The 21,639-nt window shown below is 37.7% G+C and overlaps 1 protein-coding gene across 18 annotated transcripts in view; it reads left to right on the forward strand.

Moving 5' to 3' along the window:
• Positions 1-21,639, forward strand: part of TBCK (TBC1 domain containing kinase) — a 194,044-nt gene that overhangs the window by 7,945 nt on the left and 164,460 nt on the right. For 13 of the 18 annotated variants that reach the window (XR_011436781.1, XR_011436778.1, XR_011436780.1 and 10 more), the window contains exon 3: positions 8,524-8,596. The exons of the other annotated variants lie outside the window; for them this stretch is intronic. Coding sequence is in view for 6 of the 13 variants with exons in the window: in XM_003364530.5 (XP_003364578.1) it covers positions 8,524-8,596 (73 nt within the window). In the remaining 7 variants the exon portion in view is untranslated. The remainder of the gene's footprint in view (positions 1-8,523; positions 8,597-21,639) is intronic. 18 annotated transcript variants of the gene reach the window in all.

A 21,639-nucleotide genomic window follows, 5' to 3' on the forward strand; every position in this document is an offset into this window, starting at 1 on the left:
ATGGCAATATTTTAAAATTATTTTTGCAAGCTTAATTGCATGCTGAGGTTCTATCTCTTAAAATTATTTTAAATGCATTTCAGTGAAATGAATTTAATTTTTCTAACATAAGATAATTTATAAAAGTTAACCCTATACTTGCTGATATTGAACTGTTTTTTCCCTATAAAAATGGCATTTTCATGTGTTTCAACCTAATATTAAAGACCCTCAAAAAATGCAAACTACATTTTCTTTCTCGTTTTGCTGAAAAATAGGCTAGGTGATACTTTCAAGTAATCTGTGTTGATGCAAATAATTCATAGTGAATTTATAAATCAAAATTGAGGTGAGTTTACTGTGAGCCAATTTGAGGACTTTAGCCCTGGAGGTTTTTCCACCGAGGAAGGAAGCTCTCTAAAGAAGTGGGGTGTACACAGTGGTTATATACCATGTTGGGACAAAGAGCATGTATCACATATGACAGGGAATATCTCTTTTACTACGGTCACAAGATACTTTTCTAGCACAGCACGTCAGTAGTCACAAAGCGAGCACAGCAAGTCAGTGGTCAGCAGGTTGCTGGTCACGAGATGAGTTAAAGCAGGTCAGTAATTAATCCTTAGTTTCTGGGAAGAAATGCTTATCCTTAAATGCTGATATGAGGGAGGCAATGTCCCAGTCTTTAAGGTCATCCTTCTTGGCTTTGGGACATTGTAAATATTTAAAGCAGATGTACAATGCATACTCAACGGGCCATGTCAGGCCCTTCTGGGAAAACAAGGTCAGGCTGTATTACTTTTAAACCAAATGGCTTCCTCAAGTACTCCAGTATATCCTATTGCTTTTCATTTATTCATCACTCTTAAAAATATTTGCTCTGAAAATATTTGTGTTTTATAGACTTTGAGTAGAAAATATTTTTTGTGATAAATATTAATGGCTAATATTTATTGAGTGTTTCTTATATATTAGGCAGTTTTCTAAGTGCTTTACATATTTTAATCAACTTAATCCTCATAACGTTACCGTAAAGTAGGAACAGTTATTCTCATTTCACAGATAAGGAAATTAAGCCACAGAGCAATTGAGTAACTAATCCAAAGTCACACAACTAGTAAGTAAAAAAAGGTGTAATACTTTCTATCATTTTTTTGAAAGATTTTTAAAGCTAAGTCTATGTTAATGCAAATATTGACACGTTCTACCAATCAGAGCTATTTAGTGCCTTAAATACTTTGGAGCTCCATCACATACCTAATGTCTTGAATATTTAGATATGTTGGGTGGCCTAGTGAGAGACATAGGAAAGAAGGAGGTAAAAAAGAGGTAATTGTCCTGCTGATGATAAAAATTCTTGATTTTTAATATTCATATGTATATATGCACACGCATACAAACTGATGTGTTAAAGTATATATCATTCTGTTGGAGCTTCCTTTACTATGCAAGATTGCCTTTGATTGATCTATCCAGCAAATATTAGTAAATGTTTACCAAATTTGGCCTAACCTTTCAAGAGAGAAGGTGGATGGGGCCGTATTGAGACCATAACAGTCTCTCTTCATAGGGCACAAACTTGGAGGGCAGAGCTGATAGAAAGCTAGAATTGAATCAGAGGTTATAAAGATGCTGATGAATGGAAGATTTGTTTAGGAACTAGTCTGTCTCGTCCACTCTGACATTTCTTACACTGTGCTTTGGTATACATAACCTCAGTTATGTCCACCGGAGTTGGACAATACTTTAACAGGCTCTTGCCTGACACTCTTGCCCTCCTTGTGTCAGGTGCCAGGTATAATGAAGATGAATAAGACAGGATCCCAGTTCCCAAGGAAACTCTAGAAGTAGTAGAGGAGAAAAATGCAGACATGATTATAATATGGTAATAGTTGCTATAGTAGATGATGTACAATATGCTATGCCGTGGGAGTACCAAGGAGGGAATATTAAGTTCCACATTGAAGAATATAGATATTAATCAGACTTCTGTGTATAAATTTTTGGTGAGATAAGGGAGTTTAGAACACAGAGGGGAAGCTCTTCTGTCTGTGAAGTTTTATTTACTTTCATTCATTTTAATGGTACTGGTAGCCTAAAAGGATTAATCCATTTTTAAAAGATGTGCTGGCCTTTTGTTGTTGGCATACTCCTAATAAACCAAATCTTAATATTATTCTCAATCAATCATTCTTATTCTTTTTAGAGGAATTTATGTTTCTTAATTAATTATAATCTTACATTTTTCCAAAAACAAAATTGAGACAAGTTAAAGACATACAATATTTTGTATATATAGTACATGAAAGAAAATATATAGTCAAGATGGGTAGAAAGGAAACAAGAGTAAGATATAAAGTTAGTGATATTAATATATAGTTTCTTCACATGGACTATAAATTTATTTGTAAACTTCTTATAGGTCAAGGCAAAGAAGGAAATCCAACTGCTTCAAATTACTTTTATAGTGAAGCTACATATTAAGAAATGAATTTTTAGGTATTTACCTACATCTGGAAAAATGATCAGTTACAAGCTTTATAATGTTCATACTATCTGTTGCCCAGGTGATGTTGGAGATGTTGGTATAGGAACTTCTTTGGTATGGGGACCTGAGATCTCCTACGTTTGTTGTTATGGGCGGTGTTCTCAACACATCTGTCTGGATTTGCTTTATTGTTCCTTTTTGTGTTGATCTCTGAGCTGGGAAGTCTCTGTAGGGGGAACATCTAAGTAAATTAAATCTGACAGTTTAAAAAAGCAGCTCTTAACCCAGGGGCCACAGGGGCCTATGAATGGATGTCAAGAGATCTGTGAAGCTCTTGAAATTGTATATAAAATTTTGTGTGTGTGCGTATACAAGCATTTTTCTGGATAACCAGTCTATAGTTTTCATCAGATTCTCAAAAGGATTTCTAATATAAAGAAAGGGTTTAAAAGTCCTTATGGAGAGTTATCAAGAGCCATGGAGAGAATTTATCTTCTTTATTTAAAGACAAACTTGAGAAGTTCTAATGTAGGGCCGTAGACCTTCCAGAGTTGGTTTGACCTGTATTTAGGGGGTACCATATCACTTACTTACCAGTCAGGGGGCTCACAGTCAGGGCCACCATACGGAGCTTTGCAGTTTGCTCACGGCACAAAAGCTCCTGGCTAATGGAATAGGGGGAGCTGAAAGCTGGTTCTCTAATTTGTTCTAGGGGAGGGGTGCTTTTTCTAATTTGCTTGAATATAACCATGAAGACTAGTGCTCCCTGTACCTACAGTAGACTTTATAGATAGCTCCAGCTATTTGCCAAAAGTCTATAAAGGAATCTTTGGCAAATTTGTTGTTTTTTTTAAAAAATAACTTTTTGCTAAAGTTTTTATTTGACAATTGTTTCAATGACATTAACTAAATGTCTATTGCTAGCTTTGCACAGGAGCCTTCTTTTTAGTTATCATTGTCAGGTAGAAACTGACTCCGTTAGACACTGGGAGACTGTTAGTGTAGAAACCAGCTCAGCAATCTGGGCAGTCTCCTTAGGCCTGTCCAGCGTATCACTGATTACTGCGTCCCCTGCTTGCCCAGCTCCTAGATGTCAGCAGCCCTGTCTTCTAGGGGAACATAGGTCGTGGATGTGTATAGAATTCATGTTAGAATATGAGTGATTGTCAAAAGGTTAGAGAATTTATCTTGTTTATATTGACAGCGTCCCTTGTCCTGAAAAGTTGTATGCATGAGGAGTAAATAACTGAATTAGAATAAGCATTTATCTAAAGGTCTGTTTGTTCCAAAGCATCACACTCATTTCAGTTGCATTTAGTTTGAAAAATTTGAAAAGGTTCTACTCAACAGTCTCCTTAGTGAACAACACACATTTCTCAGTGAGAAACACCGCATGATTTTGGTTTGGACTCCACTTGATCCTCTCCTCAAAGAATTTTGATTTTGGTTCCTTTTCCCCCTTTATTTAGCTCTTGCTGTGCAGATATCTCAGAAGATGTCATTGTTAGTCCCCCGCCTTCCCTTCTTTCTTGAAGTTACGTATGACGTAGTCTGTTTTAGCGACATTATGTTTTCACAGGTTAGCTCAGAAGTCAGACTTCCACTGTTTTCTATAGACCATTTAAAACTGATTCAACATGTTAGTTTCTTACTAATTCAGCAGGATGAAGTATTTAATCTCAAGAATAGTGGACATTTTATTAGAATTTGAGAACTTGGTTTATTAAAAGAAAAATTAAGGAAATATCTTTGAAAGAAAAAAGGCCAATAAAGCATGAGAATATTTAAGTTAACAAATTTAATCTTTTTCTTTTGAGCTTGAAATCTCAGCAGTGTTTAGAAGCAGAGTGAGGATTTTAAATGGTAATGCATCTCATTGTATTTGGTATTAATTACCCAGAAATCTTTTGGTGATTGCTAGTGAAATCAAGAACAAATTATTTAATTAATAGATTTGAAATTCAAGTAGAGAATAATAGAATTGTTAAGGACCTATAAAATAACTTATTCTCTATCCCTAGCTGCATGTACATTTCAACCTTAGTATCTATGTCAGTTCAGAGGTTCATCAGAGAAACAGAACTGGTAGAATATGAATTTTAAGAGATTGATTGCTAGGAATTGGCTTATGTGACTCTGGAGATTGTGAGGCCAGTCTGAAACCCACAGGGCAGGCTGCCGAGAAGGGCAAGCTGAACTCGGATGCGAGCGGAAGCTGCTGTCACTGGTGGTGTTTCTTCTTCAGAGGAGCTGCAGCGCTGCTCACAAGGCCTTGACAGCCAGTTGAGTCAGGATGGCCCAGATTGTCTGGGATAACCGATCTTACTGAAAATAAATGGATTGTTGATTTTAGGAATATTTATTTAGATACTCTATTTAAAAGGTGATGAGCTAGTCTGTTTTACTGTGAAGAACGAAAGAATGATGCAGCAGCTATATTCTAATAAACTTTCATATTAACACATTCACAGTTTACCTTTTTCTTCCTCTAAGTTAAAAAAAAATTTTAAATCTTTCTTTTAGTCTCTCCTTATTCAATTCCTTTATTATCTTTCTTGCTTAATATTGTACTGTCTTCAGTTTCTCAGCATTGAGTTAAAACATACAGCTCAGGTTGTATGTATACTACATTGATACTTGGCGTTCATCAAATATTTGTTAGAAGAAAGTCGTATATGTTCTACTCTTTAAAGTTTATCTTAGCGTCACATTTGTTTTCTATAAATCACTACATTGCTGACTTTTATTTGGCACATTATGATTCCCAAATATTTTTGTCCTATTTTATTCTGTGAAACTATAATGTTTTTATAACAAGCAAGTTATTTTCAAACAGTGGTCCAGAGTTTCAGGATGAGGACTCTCTAATGATTTCTTGAAAAAACTGGTTCATATTGGAAACATTGTTTTGGTATACACTCCATTACCTCTGGGAGAGACTGATATTCTGCCAAGGATTATGGCTCTACTGTATTAAAATAATGCTTCAAAATTCCATAGAATCCTGAAGCTTTGGCAAACTCTGGATTATGATATTTTGAAGGACTTTCCAGAAGAAGCCGGACAAAATTTTTTTTTTCTAAATAATTTTAAGCATGACAAATTTTAGGCTACTGCCAAATACTTTGGAAATCTCTCATAGATATGGAGACTTATGAATATCCAATTTAAAATGATTAATTAATGGAGCATACACATTTTAATAAGCTTTGATGTTTTTGTTTTATGTTAAAAGCAGCACCATTGAGGTATTATTATGCCTAGTTTACAACATAGGCATATAATTTTCTACACAGGACAGATGTCTATTTAGATAATGACTGTCACCACATGAGACTTATTCATTTCTAATGGCTACATCATGCCTTTGCTCAAGTTGATTCATTTAACAAGTATTTTTGTGTTAAGTGCTTATATGTTTGAGGTGACATTCTAGACTATGGCAATACATTTTTAACAAGACCATCATTGTTCCTGCCATCATGAAACATTATCTAGAGGAGATCAAAGATATTAAATAAAAACATAGAAATCTTCAGAGTTGAAATAAGTGCTACAAAAGAAAAGTGCAGTGTAGAATCGATTATATTGTAGGAGGAGGAAATTGACTTGGGGGCCCAGAAAAAAGTTTCTTGAGGAAGTCACACTTAACTGAGGGATGAATAATCATAATAGCTCACACTTAGGGAGTGATCGCTATGTGCCAGGCATGGTTCATGTCCTTATTATATCTTAACTCATTTCAACTTCACCACTACTCTATGAGGTAGGTGCTATAATTTTCCTCATTTTGCAGAAGAGGAAACTGTGGCACGGAGAGTTGGCAAACTTCCCCAAAGTCACATCACTAATAAATAGTAAACCTTATGAGCAGTAGGATAGTCTGTGCTCTTTACCACTGTTTCAGGATAGGAGTTAACTGGGAGAAGAGAGTGGGAAGATCTTTTCATACAGTGGGAACCCGTGTGCTGGTACCTTAACACAAGATATGGACAGGAAGGCAGGGTGACTGAAAGTTGGTGAGCTAGAGATGAAATAACAGGAGGTGAAGCTAGAGAGGGAGTTACATATTCAGATTTATTTATTACTATTACATCACTTAGACTTTAGTATGAAAATATGTTAGAGGGTAATAATTAATGTGAGAAGACCAGTTAAGAGATTGTTGCAGTAATCTAATAAGAGAGGATGCTGGCTTGAACCCAGATGGCAGATGGAGTGAACTGTGCAAATTCTGGAAACATTTGAAAGATAGAAATAGCAGGACTTTTTGTTTGATTTGAGAAAAGGAGATTACTCCTAAGTTTCCAGCTGGAACAGCTGGCAGGATAGTGATACCATTTACTGAAATTGTAGTAAGAGGAACAGGCTTAAGGAGCAAAGTATAAGTTATTTTTGGGTTCTTTTGAGTTTGAGGTGACTTTCTATTAAAGTGGGACGTTGTCTTTAAAGCCTGGAGTTCACAAGAGAGTTCTGAGCTTCAGATAAAATCTGAGAATTTTTAGCCTTGGGGGTAAATGAGCAGAAAACACAGTATGAAGACCCTGAATGAAAGATGGAAGAACTAGAAGCATTGAAATTTGGGTCGACAAGATGCCAGTGTAGAGGAGACTGAGGAGAGGTAGCCAGACAGGTGTAAGGAAAACTGACAGAAAGGCAAGGTGCAGAGCAATGTGGCAGCTCCCATTTGTTTTCCTGAGAGTGGTTTGCTTTTTCCTGCCAGAACTTCACAGTGGTACTAATGTGCTTGGAGTTAATTTTGCATGCTCTTTTCTGTATCGAATTGAAGAGCTAGACTTTTTATCTCATGATTTTCTTTCTTACTCTCTTTTTCCTTCTCCTTCTCATTAAATGTTCTTTCAAATTTGATTTTCTTTGGATTCCTGTTGAGATCGCTAGGAGTCCTTCAGTCTCCTGCCCTCCCAGCTCACGTGGTTGCCTGTCTAACATCGGCTTTCATCTCTCCTCTAGGCAAGACCGCACCTTGAGCCCATCCTTACTGGCAGCTTCTCCTTTTCCTGGACCTCCTATCCTTAACTTCTCCCTGCCCATCTTCTGCCATCTCATTTTTCTACTTCAGCTACTTTTCACTTCCACTAAATCTCTTTGTAGTTCTCACTATTCCCAATCTCTTTGCACCTTTACCTCCTTATCTTGTCTTAGTCTGGCATCTGTGTTTTGTATTAACTTCTTCCTTATCTAACTTAGAACCCATTTTGCACAGATACTGAAAGTACCCCAATTTCTTTTAAACCTTTGGTCTCTCCTAAAATAACCTTATCAAATCCCCAACTGTTTGTAAGCCCAGTTGTACTTTTTCTCGTTCCTCTTACATTCATTCATTAGAAAAGTATTGATCTGCTACCATGTCAGAAAATGTGTTAGTCACTAGGGATAACTGATGAGGAAAACAATGTGTGGCCTGACCCTTGGAACTGTACTGTCTTATTCTTAGACAGTTGATCTGTTGTAAAATAAAAATTATGTCATAATATTGATTGTGCCCACCAAAATTTTGTATTGTTACTTAGTCTCAGGAGGCCCCATGATGTTACAAACAGTCCCAAAACAATTTTCTGCTTTTTCTCCATAGTCATGATTCAGAACATTTCTACTTTTGTCAAGTTTCTGAACTCAATTTCAAAGACCTTGTGTTTGAACCAGACTGTCAAGACAATTTGTCCCTAGCTCCCAATTTCCTCTTCACTTCAGAATTTCTTTATATCTTCGTCCAAGCTTTCCTTTCTCCTAGTCTGTGTCAGAAGAAGGATTGCTTCTTTTTTCTGAAGGTAAACCTTTCCATCTGTTTTTCCTGATGCACATGGGAGAAACTAGTGAAAAACACAAGATGAAAAGAAATTGTTTCATGTATTGTTTTATTACACGTTTATCCTGTTACTCTACATATATGGTAATTGTGTAGTTAATATAGAGTTTGAAAAGTTCTTTTAAATTATCATGTGTACTATATGTTAATATCTTTAGAGGGGTATCTTATTTTGTTATTAAAATGTGTATTAATCAAATATAAAGTGGATTTGCTTTGTTTTACTCAGAGAGACTGGTGGTGGTGGCTGAGCACTGTGAACGGAGTCTAGAAGACTTGCTTCGAGAAAGGAAACCCGTGAGGTACTGTGTAATGTCAGCACGATTAAATGAAAAGCAGAAACTGGCGAACAAAAAGGCATTTTAACTAGAAACTGCAGAGTTTTGGTTTCTTCTGTTACTTGTTTAATGATAAAATCCAGGTGCAAATTTTCATTTGGGAAATTTAATTCACAGGCCTCGTGGAAATTCAACGTTGACGTTGTCCAGTGTTCAGCTTTTGTGAGGGAGGTGTTCTCTGAAGTACTTGACCAAGAAATTCCTGAAGAGGATACATGTGAAAATTTGAGATCTTTTCAGTACTAAGTGAGCCTTTCTGTAGCTGAGATCAAGAGTATTTTCCTGAGAGGAGTGCATGGCCGCTTCTCACAGGATCTGGGTATTCCCAGGGCACAGGCGCCATGTGCAGTGAAGGCCGTGTGCGGAATAGAGAAGTCATAATCGCGGCCTGGGTGGGACCCAGTGGTGCGGGGTAGGCGCAGTTATCTCCATGACTCAGTAGATTTGCCTTCCATCTCAGGCATTCTTGGCAAGGAGAGAGTGTGGTCTGAACTTTAGTACAAATATACTGTGAAATGAACGTCTTCACAGAGTTTCCTAAATTATCTTAAAATCATGAAAAATATTCCTTTAATGCATAAAGTAACTTATCATAAACCAGTGAAAAACACTGGCCATGAGTCTTTATCACATTGTAATTATCCATCCTAGTTGAAGAAATATTCTTATTAGTCCTTTTCAATCACTGCTATATTATAGATGAAAATAAACCTTTTTCAAGGGAGGAAAAAAATGTGTATCTTACTAAATTAAATGGTAGTAATTTAATAGAAGCAAAACAAATTAATTGAGTAAATGTACGTTCCTTGGTACTTTAAATTATTTACTTTTAGGTGGCTCTGAAGTGAAGATGCAGGTATCAAGGGTACCCTTGCCTTTCTTGCTTCTTGAGAAAACTCTAATCTAACCATAGCTAGTGACCATCCTAGATATTTAGAAATAGCTTAACCTTATTTAGTGAATATCTTTTTATAATTATAATTTTTGCCTTTCACAAATCTTTGATTTTATTTTTTTTAAGAACATATCACTGTTTTCTCACTTGTTTAAATGTATACTTTAATTTATAGACCACTGATGCTAAAACAAATTCTCTGTGAAAGCTAGTTGACATTTAAATTAAAGCCAATTGTAGCCACATCTTTATCGATGAAAAAAAACTTTATTTTTAATTCAGCCGGGGTTAAATTTGTATAAAGATTTACAGTGCAGTATGTGTGATGAAAAAGCCACTAACCAGCTAGCCAGCCTTAGACAGTCTCTTAATCCTTTTCCTTATCTGTAAAACAAGGACAACATGATGACCCTTAAAAATATTATGCTGAGCAAAAGAAGCCAGACACAAAGAGTATATTCTTCTATTTTTGTAAAGTTCTAGAACGATCAAAACTCATCTGTGATGATAGATATAAAAACAGTGCTTGTCTCTGGTATGGAGAGAGGATAATACAAGAACTGATCCAAAATAGCCTAGAGGTAATTGAAATCTTTTACTTCTTGATCAGGGTATTAGTTACGTGGTACATGTTCTTGCAAAACTTGTCAAAATTCACTGAAATAGACACTTAAGGTGTGTGCTTTTCACACGTATAAATTGTACTTCAATTCTTTTTAAAAGCCTGTTGAGTTAGTTACTTGGCTTAAGTTGTGAATCCCTCATATAGCAACAGTACTATGTTGTTAATGAAGATGCTTGATCTAGTGACGTACTTGTTTATATTTCTCTGTTTCTATAAGAAGAAACAGTATGAATTAGTTATTGCTGCTTAACAAGTTACCTCAACACAGGAGCTTAAAACAACAATAAACATTTATCATTTCATTCAGTTTCTCTGGGTCAGGAATTCAGGAATGGCTTAGCTGGGTGGTTTTAGCTCAGGATATCATGAGGTCACAGTCAGTATATCAGCTGGGGCTGTAGTCCTCTCAAAGCTTGGCTAGGGCTGGATGATCTGTGTTTAAGGTAAGCTCACTCATCTTGTGCCAGTTGTTGGCAGGAGGCTTTTGTTCCTCCCTACCTTGAGGGCTCTCCACAGTCCTCTGGACTGTCCTCACAACGTAGTGGTTGCCTTCTCTCAAGTGAGCAATCTAAGAGACAGGACAAAGCAGGGTGGAAGCTGCAATGCCTTTTATGACCTAGCCTCAGGAACCACGCACCATTATTTCTGCAGTATCCTTTTGGATACAGAGGTCAGCTATTAACTCTATTCAGTGTGGGAGGAGACTGCACAAGAATGTGAATCCCAGGAGTCAGGAGTCATTGGGGATCATCTTTGAGGCTGGCTGTCACAGAAATCTTAGAGATCATATAAGTACTTAAAAAAAAAAAAACAAAAAACAGGAGTGAGGGGCTGGCCCAGTGGCACAGTGGTTAAATTCACACGTTCCACTTCTCCGTGGCCCAGGGTTTGCCGGTTCGGATCCCAGGTGTGGACATGGCACTGCTTGGCATGCCATGCTGTGGTAGGCGTCCCATGCATAAAGTAGAGGAAGATGGGCACAGATGTTAGCTCAGGGCCAGGCTTCCTCAGTAAAAAGAAGAGAAGGACTGGCAGTAGTTAGCTCAGGGTGAATCTTCCTCAAAAAAAAAAAACAGGAATGAAATATTAAACCAACATTCACACTAACTGAAAAATAACTAAAGGTCTGAAAATTATTCACTATTCATTTAGGGTACTTGGGTCAGAAGAAAGGAAGGAGTTTGCACTATGAAGATAGGGTAGAGTGTTAAAGGAATGTCCAGAAGTACCAGAGGTAGAATAGGGTCTTCACGGACATAGCTGTGCTGCGAACAGATTTGCTCTACATCCTGAAAATTGGTGGCACCATGGTCTGGCGCTCCCAGCCATTCAGCGGACTCTGTCAGCCACAGCTGAAGAAGTTCTCTGTCATCGGGACGGCAGTAACTGCAGTGTTCCTTCTGCTCTCCACGTTTCCTTCTATGCCTGTGTATGTCCTTCCTTTACCTACTAAAGGAATTGAGACGGAAGAAAGTGACTCAGAAGACACTTTTCCATCTTTGTCGTTTTACCTCAAGTGTATCCTTTTACTTTTTTCACTTTCAGTTGTACTGTATGAGAATACAGTCGGTAGTGCTTTGCCGGTGAGATTGAATCCATTAGCTCATGAAAAGTTTTACTTTTCTGTGTTAGTCATCCTTTATCCTTGCTTTAGAGATGATAAGTCTCATAGCAGTGAACACCAATAGTTTCAACAGTGTAAAGGTGTAACAAGTCTGCTTTCTTCAGTGCTTTTGTATGTGTCTTCTTGAGGATAAAATGTTGTAAATGGAAGCAAATTCTCTGAGTAGGTAGATGAATATGAATAAGATTAAATGCAAATTTCATATTGTCTTTCATGCTATTTACATTTCCTAATAGTCTTTTTCATTTATTTAAAGTACAACATACGGTAGCTTTTATGGGTCTTTGTAATTTCTTCAAGTAAGATATATTTAAACATTTTTGTAAATAAAGTACTATTTTTTAATCGTTCTGGTAATACACTAAAATTCAATATTTTCCTTGTTCGTTGCAAAATTTAACATTTAGCACTTACTGTCTTTGATTAGAAATGATTCTGTCAGGTTCAGTTCCAAGTTGTTATCTGATCCATCTGTCTAATTAGCTCTGTTGAAAATGACTTGACTTTCCACACATTTGGATTCCATTAGTCTCCAATATCAGAGCAGGTTTCATGTGCGGAGTTGATGTGCTGCAATTGTCATTAGTTCTATAACCTGTTTATGGAAAGTGAGAAGATGTTCTTGTGGCTTATAGATCAGCTCTCTCCCTGCTGCTGAAAGCAGGCGCCCTGCACCTGTGAGAAGGGCTGACGGAGCCCACAGGAGTCTGGTGAGATGGGCTTGCAGTTGGAGACCCAGGCGTCTGAGTTGTCCGTCTGCCTCTGACTGTTCAAAACTGTAAGAGGCTGCTTGTCTGGCGGTTACACGCAGTTGATTGTCTACACTTCTGAACTTGAATATCTTTCAAGGCATATATCTTACAGGATTTATATTTTGAAGAAAATGTTAAATCTTTCATAAAATTGGTGGGATAGGGAATAGAGACATGAAAACCAGAAACTTAAAGAGTCATGTCAATTTGCTCGCTAACTTTTTTCATAACAGATTTAATATCATTGAACTAAGCAATATTCTACTAAAACGTTGTAGTAGTAATTGGTATTACAAATATGTTATAGCTTAAGACTGTCTTAAGGTTTCAGATCCAACTGGAGAGTCAAACAGAAATCTCTCTTTTTATAATTTTAATGGCCGTAAAACCCTTTTGAGAATTCACCCAAACAGAAAGTAATGATTTTGTGCTATGACCTGGAGGTATTATCGAGTCAGTCGTTTATAAAGTAATGTTATTTGTGTAGATAGTTTGCTAACCTGCTTTGAAAGAGTTAACTCCTTCACCATTTTCTATTCAAGCTTGAATATGAGGAATTAATTTTTGGAGAATGCTGCTCTCTTTTCATTGGCTTTATATGTTGTGCCAGAGTTCAGGCTTGCCAGTATTTCTCTCCAGTTTCAGTCAAATGATCAGAATTATTTGTTGGAAATGTAGAGGCATGGAATTAAATTAGTCTCCTGGAACTGGTAGGTTTCAAGAAAAAGAAAGTACAACATTTGGAAGGTTTGTTTGAGGTCATCTCATACTTAGTGCCTGTGACTCAATTTAATTGCTACCCTAAAGCCAGATTCAAGAAACTGAAAAGTGGAGAAATTTAAATCTCAACTCCTTTCATAAATATTTTCCAGAGAATAGTATAATGAGATACATCTCCATCCCTCGCATTAAAGCAGGTGTGAGGACACGGCTGCCTCCTCAGTCTAGGTGCTATTTGGGAGGTAGTTCCCCTTCACGTTGTGTTATTCAGAGCATTTACTGTTGCTTAGTCTGTAGACGTGGCAGCAAGTGCAGTTCATAGACAGACAGCAGAGTTTGGGCACTTGTAGTAAAGTTTCTGCATCATCCTTAAATTTGCAAGTGAAGGCAGAGTGCGTAGCGCAGGCATGTTTCCTTAATAAAATGTTTGTCATGTGTTTTTAGGGTTATGGTTTTGAAAATTTACCAGAGAACCATCAGCATCGCAGAGGTCACGCATGGTTATCCGTGGAGACTTTGGTGGGAAGCAGGCTATGTCTGCAGCTGTTCACTAGCTGCATGGAAAACATGATCTGGTTTATTCAGATGAGTGAGTTTTATTTGCCCCTACTTGAAGAATGCCTACTCACTGAATTAGATAACTCCGAAAGATTGCCTACTCACTGAATTAGATAACTCCGAAGAATTTTGGACACGTTCCAGAATGTGCTCCACAGTTGGCTAATGAGCCACAGGTCATAGTCATCACAAATAGACAGTAGATATTCTTATTTTAGAATATGACCTGATGGTAGAAGTTGAGGCTCTCATATATTTTTTGCCTTCAGGAGACCTAGTTTCAAAATGCATTTGAAATTATTACAATGTAGTCAAGTAACTTAGAGATTTATATAACTGATGTATATTTTTCTTCCTATTTTACTTGTTTTGTTTAAAGGCAGAAAATAATACCAAAAGGTGCTCTTCACTTAGGCTTGGAATCTTTTGCTTTCTCCTCTCTTGTACCATTGCTCCATTGTCAAGAATCGTTAATACAACCTTGCTGATATTTCTCACATCTCTGCTGTCCTCTGTGTTCTTCAGTTCAGGACTTCATTAACAAACGGCTTGACTGTTGCATTGTCACACTCTCCTAACTGCTCTTCCTGCCTTTAGTCCTTCCATACTCCAGTCACTCCTACTTTCTGCTGCCGTGTTAATCTTTTTAAAGATCAATCCATTGCCTGTTCAAAAACCTTTGGTGGCTCGCCATTTTTTTTTTTTTTTTGAGGAAGGTTAGCCCTGAGCTAACATCTGCTGCCAGTCCTCCTCCTTTTTGCTGAGGAAGACTGGCCCTGAACCAACATCAATGCCCATCTTCCTCTACTTTATATGTGGGACGCCTACTACAGCATGGCTTGACAAGCAGTGCGTAGGTCTGCACCTGGGATCTGAAGCTGCAAACCCTGGGCCACCAAAGCGGAACGTGCAAATTTAACTGCTGCGCCACCAGGCCGGCCCCATGGCTTGCCATTTTTTTGCATGTGAAGAAAATGCATTTTATAGGCATAGGATCTGACTTCAATCTAACTCTCTAAATTATTTCCAAATAGTGTCTAAATTGTGCGAGTAGTTTTTATTGTTACCAATACTATTTAGTTGAGGAGATTGAGTCCCAGAGAGTTGAAATACACTGTGAAGAGTGAGTTGTCTTTTTGCCCAACTGTGTCTCTCCAATCTTTGGCACAATATGTAGCACCTTCTCCTTGAAGTAATTCACTTACCTCTGTCTCTATCTATACCATACCACTGAACCAAAGCAAAAATTGTATTTTCCTTCTCCCAATTCCATTATTACATTGTATCTTTCTAGTCGTAAGGTACCTTTCTCTTTTTAGCTTATAATTGTTTGCCTGCAATTATAGAGTTAAGGAAGATGTGGTTTACCTTCCCTGATTGACCTTACTTCTTTTGACATGCATACTGTAATCTTTCATTTTTCTATCCCAAAAGTTGTTAGCATGAGAGTTTGCATATAGTTAATGTGTTTTAAATGAACTATTGAATGAATTAATTATGTTTTTAGTTTAGTCATGCGGTTTGAATTCTATTACCCTATTATCTTCTTTTTAATCGTGTGCCATAATTTTATTTCCCAAACAAATGAATTTTGGTGAAAATATGATGCAAACGTTATCTTAGTAATTTGTTTATTATTTTCTTGGAAATATTTTTTAAAAATGACTGATTAGAGGAAGCAAATTGTCTATGTCCTTTCTTGTGGCTTGGGGGAAGAATCTGCTTCTACGCTCATTCAGGTTGTTGGCAGAATTTGGTTCCTTGCGGTTGTAGGACTGAGGTCCCTGCTTCCATGATAACTCTAATCCAGGGGCTGCTCTCAGCTCCCAGAGGCCATGTGCATTCCTTACCATGTGGCCCTCTCCATCTCCAAAGCCAGAAATAGAGAGTCATCTCCCTCATATCACGTCTTGCTCATGCCTGGAATCTCTGTTATTTCTTCTGACTCTACCCTCTAGATCCAGATTTCAGGGACTCGTGTGATAAGATCAGGCCCACCTGGACAATGTTCCTTTCTTAAAGTCAGCTGTACCATATAACATAACATGATCATGGGAGTAAAATCTGTCATAGTCGTAATCTTGGAGATTATGCAAGGTGTCCATCAGGTAGCAGGAATCTTGGGAACCATCTTAGAATTCTGCCCACCACAGTTTGGTTAGTAAAAATTTGAGAAATTTTTTTAGATTATAGCAAGTGTGATATTTTGTGTTCTCTTTTGTATTAGTAAGTCACTGTGGCTGAGGTGGTGGGTACTCGGATGTGTCGGGTCACCAAGACCACTCCCAGCTTCAGTGATTCACCAGAAGCACTCACAGGTTTCAGAAGTCATTGTACTCCTGTTACATCATACTCATCTTGTTACAACAAAATGGTACAAAAGGGTACAAAGCAAAATCAGCAATAGGACAAAGTCTGGAGGAGAGCAGGCACGCTTTCCGGTCTTCCAGAGAGCTGTGGAGGATGTGCTGATTCCTCCAGCAACAAACTATGACAACATGTGCGAGGCGCGGCCTGTTAAAGAACCTGGCCTGAGCCGGGCAGTGAAGGGTTTCTGTTGAGGGGTGACTGACGTCAGTTACAGATGCTCCAGACCCCCAGAAGGAAGGCAGGTGTTCAACATAAATCACATTGTTTGCACAAACTATCTAGACAAGCTAGAGTGGTTCAAGGCCTCAGATGGGCAAAACACTCTTACAGTTAGCACGTTCCAAGAACACGATTCCCAAAAGCCCACAAAGGGCCCGTCAGGAAAATAGGCACTTTTGGGGAATACACAAGATTTGAGACTGATGAGATTCCTTTTTGAGGCAGCATTAAATTAGATTTTATTGCTGCTTCCAGCAATTTGTGAAGTGTCTTATGACTTTGTAAATTAATGGTTGCTAGTCTTGTTAGGGTTTGTGTAAAGAGTTTTTTCCCCTTCATCAACAAGATATTAGCTTTCTATTGCTGCTGTAACGTATTGTCACGAACTTAGCAGCTTGAAACCCACAGATTTATTATCTCATAGTTCTGTAGGTCAGAAGTTTGTTGGGCTTGGCTGGTTTCTATGCTTCAAGTCTAACAAAGCCAAAATTGAGCTCCTGTCCTCTTCAGGCGCAGGGGAGAACCCATTTCCAGGCTTATTCTGGGTGTTGGTAGAATTTGGTTCCATGCAGTTGTAGGATGGAATCGTTCTCAGCTTCTAGAGGCACCAGCATTCCCTGGCTCGCAGCCCTGTTTCTCCATCGTCAAAGCTCCCAGCAGCAGGCCCAGTCCTCCTGAGCTTCAAATCTCTGACCTGGCCTCCTTGTCTTCTGCCACGCTGTCTGTCTGACCCCTCTGCTTTGCTTGTCTACTTTAGGGCTCATGTGATTGCACTGGGTCCACTTGGATGATTTGGGGACTCTCCCTATTTTAAGGTTAGCTGACTAGCAACCTAACTCCACCTGCAAAGTCCCTTCACAGCAGTACCTAGATAGTGATTGATTGAATACCCAGGTGACGGGAATCTTGGAGGATTCTGCCTGCCACCTTCTTTATACAAGTACTGAATTTAAGTCTAAATTTCATATTATTAGTTATACCTCAGTTTCTAAAGAGAGAAATAATTAATTAAGCAGTGTTAATCCTTTCAACAATCATAAACATATTTAACCTCTGTATTATTGATGAAAAATTTTTGAGTCACCCTCATTACCAGTTATCTTCAGGAAAAAAAAATCAAAATTTAGTAAAGTTTAAATTCAAACTTCATTATATGCTATTTTCCCGAATAATAGTCAAGAGTAAAGTAAACCCTGTGTTTATTAAAATAAAATCCTTACTGGGGAGAGGAAACTACTTCAATGTCCATGTGCAAAAAAGGATGGTCAGAGTGTGTGTAAATATGTTGATGTAGAATGCACACCTGTTGTTTTCCTTTAGAGACACTTTTTTTTAGCCAAATGCATCGTCAGTTGAAATATTTAGTGAAGTATTAGATGCATTATATTCAGAGAGAGAGAGGAGAAGAGTAAGGACCAGAGTGAGGAGGAAGAAGAGGAGCCTGGGCTTGGGATGGGGCGATTGTAACAGATTAGGAACTCACCTGAGTCCAGGCTGGGTGTCTCCGTGAGTAAGGGTACTGAGCTGAAACGGCTGGCCTGGAGAGCAGGTGACACGTGGGAAAGCAGCAGCCAATACTCCGCTCCAGTCCGTTGTTACCATGTGAGAGTGTGTCCTGGTGTTACCATCTCTTTCAAAGTTTCTAAAGAATCAGAATCTGGATTCTCACGTGAAATCTCTGAATTTCTAAACATTTTCAAGTAATTAAAAAGTTTTTTAAAAACTTTTTTTTATGATCTAAACAAAAATAATGGGCTGAATTTGGCCAGTGGGCAGCTAATTTGCAATTATCTGATATAAGAAGTTAAGTTATTGCTGGAGGAAGATAATATTTCCTCTGTGCTTTGAGTTAAATGGATGGGGTTATTGTGAAAGGGAATAAAGGAATTGAGTTTTTAACTTTTAAGAAAGTAACACATTGGAAAGAAAAGGTGAAATATCTGCATTTCCTAATTTTACTAGTGAGGTAAAAAATTATATACTTTTGAAAGACTGGTTTTTTTAATAGAATGATCTGAGAATGATATGAGTTGTTTGTGTTGGAAATTATTTTAACCTATGAGAACTTTCTATCTTAAAAAAATTATCTGTGTATAGCCCCAATGGTCAACTGTCACAGCATTTTTTTCGTTACTCGTTATTTTGCCTCCTGTTAAACTAACCAGTTTCTTGAGTGAGAACACTTCAGTAAACTCAGCAGGAGATTCGGTTTTAGGATTTGCACTGACTTCAAGGGAACACTTTGAATTTTGCTCTGTGGTATTGTCTATACCAGTAAAAGACAAAAGAGGGATGAAATAGAAGTGAAGTGAATGAGTAGTTTCCTGCTGGGAAATGTTTGAAAAGTAGAAACCAGTGAGTTGGTAAATTGGGAGGTGTCAACACGTAAAAGAACTACAATTGCAGAAGCCTTTGGAGTCAGGCCGCCCAAGAGGCTCAGAGGGTTTTCTGTGGTTTTATTTTGTCTTTGTCTTCATTTTTTAGCTATGCTTCTTTTTCTTTTTTTTAAGTGATTCTGGTAAGGATTACAATGTACATCCTTACTTTATCATAATCTTCCATGAATTAACATTATGTCAATTCACATATAATGTAGGAATCTATTAACAATATATTTCTGTTTACCCTCCTCCCATCCTTTGGGTATTGTCATTCATTTTAAAATTTATATTTACTTTTACATATATCATACATTGTTGTTTTTTGCTTTAAACAATTTCCTTGAGAAAGAGGAAGAAATTCTTCTGCATTTAACGATGTATTTCCAACTCTCAGAGTTCTTAATTTCTTTCTTTTGATTCAGGTTTCCATCTGGTATCATTTTCCTGAAGCCTGGAAAACTTTCTGTAAAATTTCTTTTAATGCAAGTCTGATGCTGACAAATTCTCACAGATTTTGGTCATCTGAAAATGTCTTTATATCACCTTAACTTAATTTTTTTCTTAGGTAGCATTTTGTTATTAAAAATCTCAAACATAGCAAAGTTGAAAGAATTGTACAATATACCCATATTCTACAATTAACACTTTGCCAACTTTTCCTTTATCACATATCTATCCATCCCACTATCTGCTCATTCACCCATCTTACTATTTTGATGCATTTCAAAGTAAATTGCAGGTATGAGTGCACTTCATCCCGAAATCTGTCAGCATGTATATCATTAACTAGAATTCAATATGTTTTCTTTTTACGTAAAATTTACGTTCAGTGAAGTACAAAACCTTGTGTATTGTTTGATGAGTTTTTACAAGTGTGTACACCTGTGTAACCCAAATACACATCAAGATTCGGTAACCACCATCAAACTAGAAATTTACTTCTGATTTCTTTGACCTTAAATTGATTTGGCTTATTCTAGCACTTTATGTAATTGGATGTAAACAGTATATACTCTTTTGTGTAAGGCTTCTTTCACCTACTCTAATGTTTCTGAGAGTCATCTCTGTGGTTTCATGTATTATAATAGCTCATACCTTTTTATTGCTGAGGTGTATTCCATTTTATGAACATGCTACAGTTTGTTTAGCAATTTTGTGTTTATGAACTCCTGGAATATTTCCAAGGTTTTGGCTGTTTTAACAGAAGTTGCTGTGAATGTTCTTGTAAGTCTTTTTTCTGGGCAAACGTTTTCATATCCCTGGATAAATATGTAGCATTAACACTGATAGCTTATAGGGTAGGCATATGATTAATATTATGAGAAACCACCAGACATTTCTTCAAACTGTTGTACCTTATACGTTCCTACCGACAGTGTCTGCGAGCTCTAGCTCCTCTGAATCCCACTGACGGTGTCTGCGAGCTCTAGCTGCTCTGTATCCTACCGACAGTGTCTGCGAGCTCTAGCTCCTCTGAATCCCACTGACGGTGTCTGCGAGCTCTAGCTCCTCTGAATCCCACTGACGGTGTCTGCGAGCTCTAGCTCCTCTGAATCCCACTGACGGTGTCTGTGAGCTCTAGCTGCTCTGTATCCTACCGACAGTGTCTGCGAGCTCTAGCTCCTCTGAATCCCACTGACGGTGCCTGTGAGCTCTAGCTCCTCTGTATCCCGCTGACGGTGTCTGCGAGCTCTAGCCCCTCTGAATCCCACTGACGGTGTCTGCGAGCTCTAGCTCCTCTGTATCCCGCTGACGGTGTCTGCGAGCTCTAGCCCCTCTGAATCCCACTGACGGTGTCTGCGTGCTCTAGCCCCTCTGAATCCCACTGACGGTGTCTGCGAGCTCTAGCCCCTCTGTATCCCACTGACAGTGTCAGCAAGCTCTAGCTTCCCTGTATCCTCGCCAGCGGTTGTCGTTTTCCTTCTGTTACTTTTAGTCGTTGTAGTGAGTTCAAAGTGGGATGACGTTGTAGATGGAATTTGCGTTTCCTTGGTGACCACTGATGTTAAGCACTTTTCATGTACTTATTGGGCATTCTTATCGTGACATACATATCTGTTCAGTTTTTTGTTCCCATTTTTAAGTGAGTGTTCTTTTTATTATTGATTTTTAGACATTCTTTACATATTCTCTATTCTATATTCTCCTTAAATATCCTTTGCTAAATTTTTTTCCAAATGTTTTCTGCCAGTCTGGCTTGCCTGTTCATTTTTTTAATCTGTGTCTTGTTGAGCCAAAATTATTGTTTATGATAAAGTGTAAGGTATTAAATTTTGTCTTTCATGGTTATTGCTTTTTGTGTCCTTTTTGAGAAACCTTTGCCTCCTCCCAAGTCATGAAGATATTCTCATGTGTTTTCTTTGTAGAAGCATTACAGTTTTCTACTTTATGTTGGCTTTGATCTCTCTCAATTTAATATTTGTATGTGGTATTCAAGGTCAGTTTCTGCCATGTGGATTTCCAGTTGTTCCAGCTCTGTTTGTTTAAAAGACTTTCCTTCACCCATTGGATTGCTTTGGTGCTTTTATTGACTATTAAATGGCCATTTAAGTATAGGTCTCTTTCTGACTTTCTGTTTTGTTTCATTTATCTATTTTTCTCTCCTATGCCAGTGCCATACTGTCTTAATTACTCTAGCTTTATAGCAAATCTTGAAGTTAGGAAATATAAGTTTTCCATCTTTGTTATTTTGTTTCAAGGTTGCTTTAACTATCCTCATTTTTGCATTTCCACATAAATTTTATAATAAACTTCACAGTTTCTACAAATGTCTGTTAGTATTCTGATTGAGATTGCATTACATCTATGGACAAATTTGCCAACAACTGACATCTTAACAATTTTGAGTCTTCCATTAAGTGAG

Source organism: Equus caballus, chromosome 2, assembly GCF_041296265.1.
Source record: "Equus caballus isolate H_3958 breed thoroughbred chromosome 2, TB-T2T, whole genome shotgun sequence".
Lineage (NCBI taxonomy): Eukaryota > Metazoa > Chordata > Mammalia > Perissodactyla > Equidae > Equus > Equus caballus.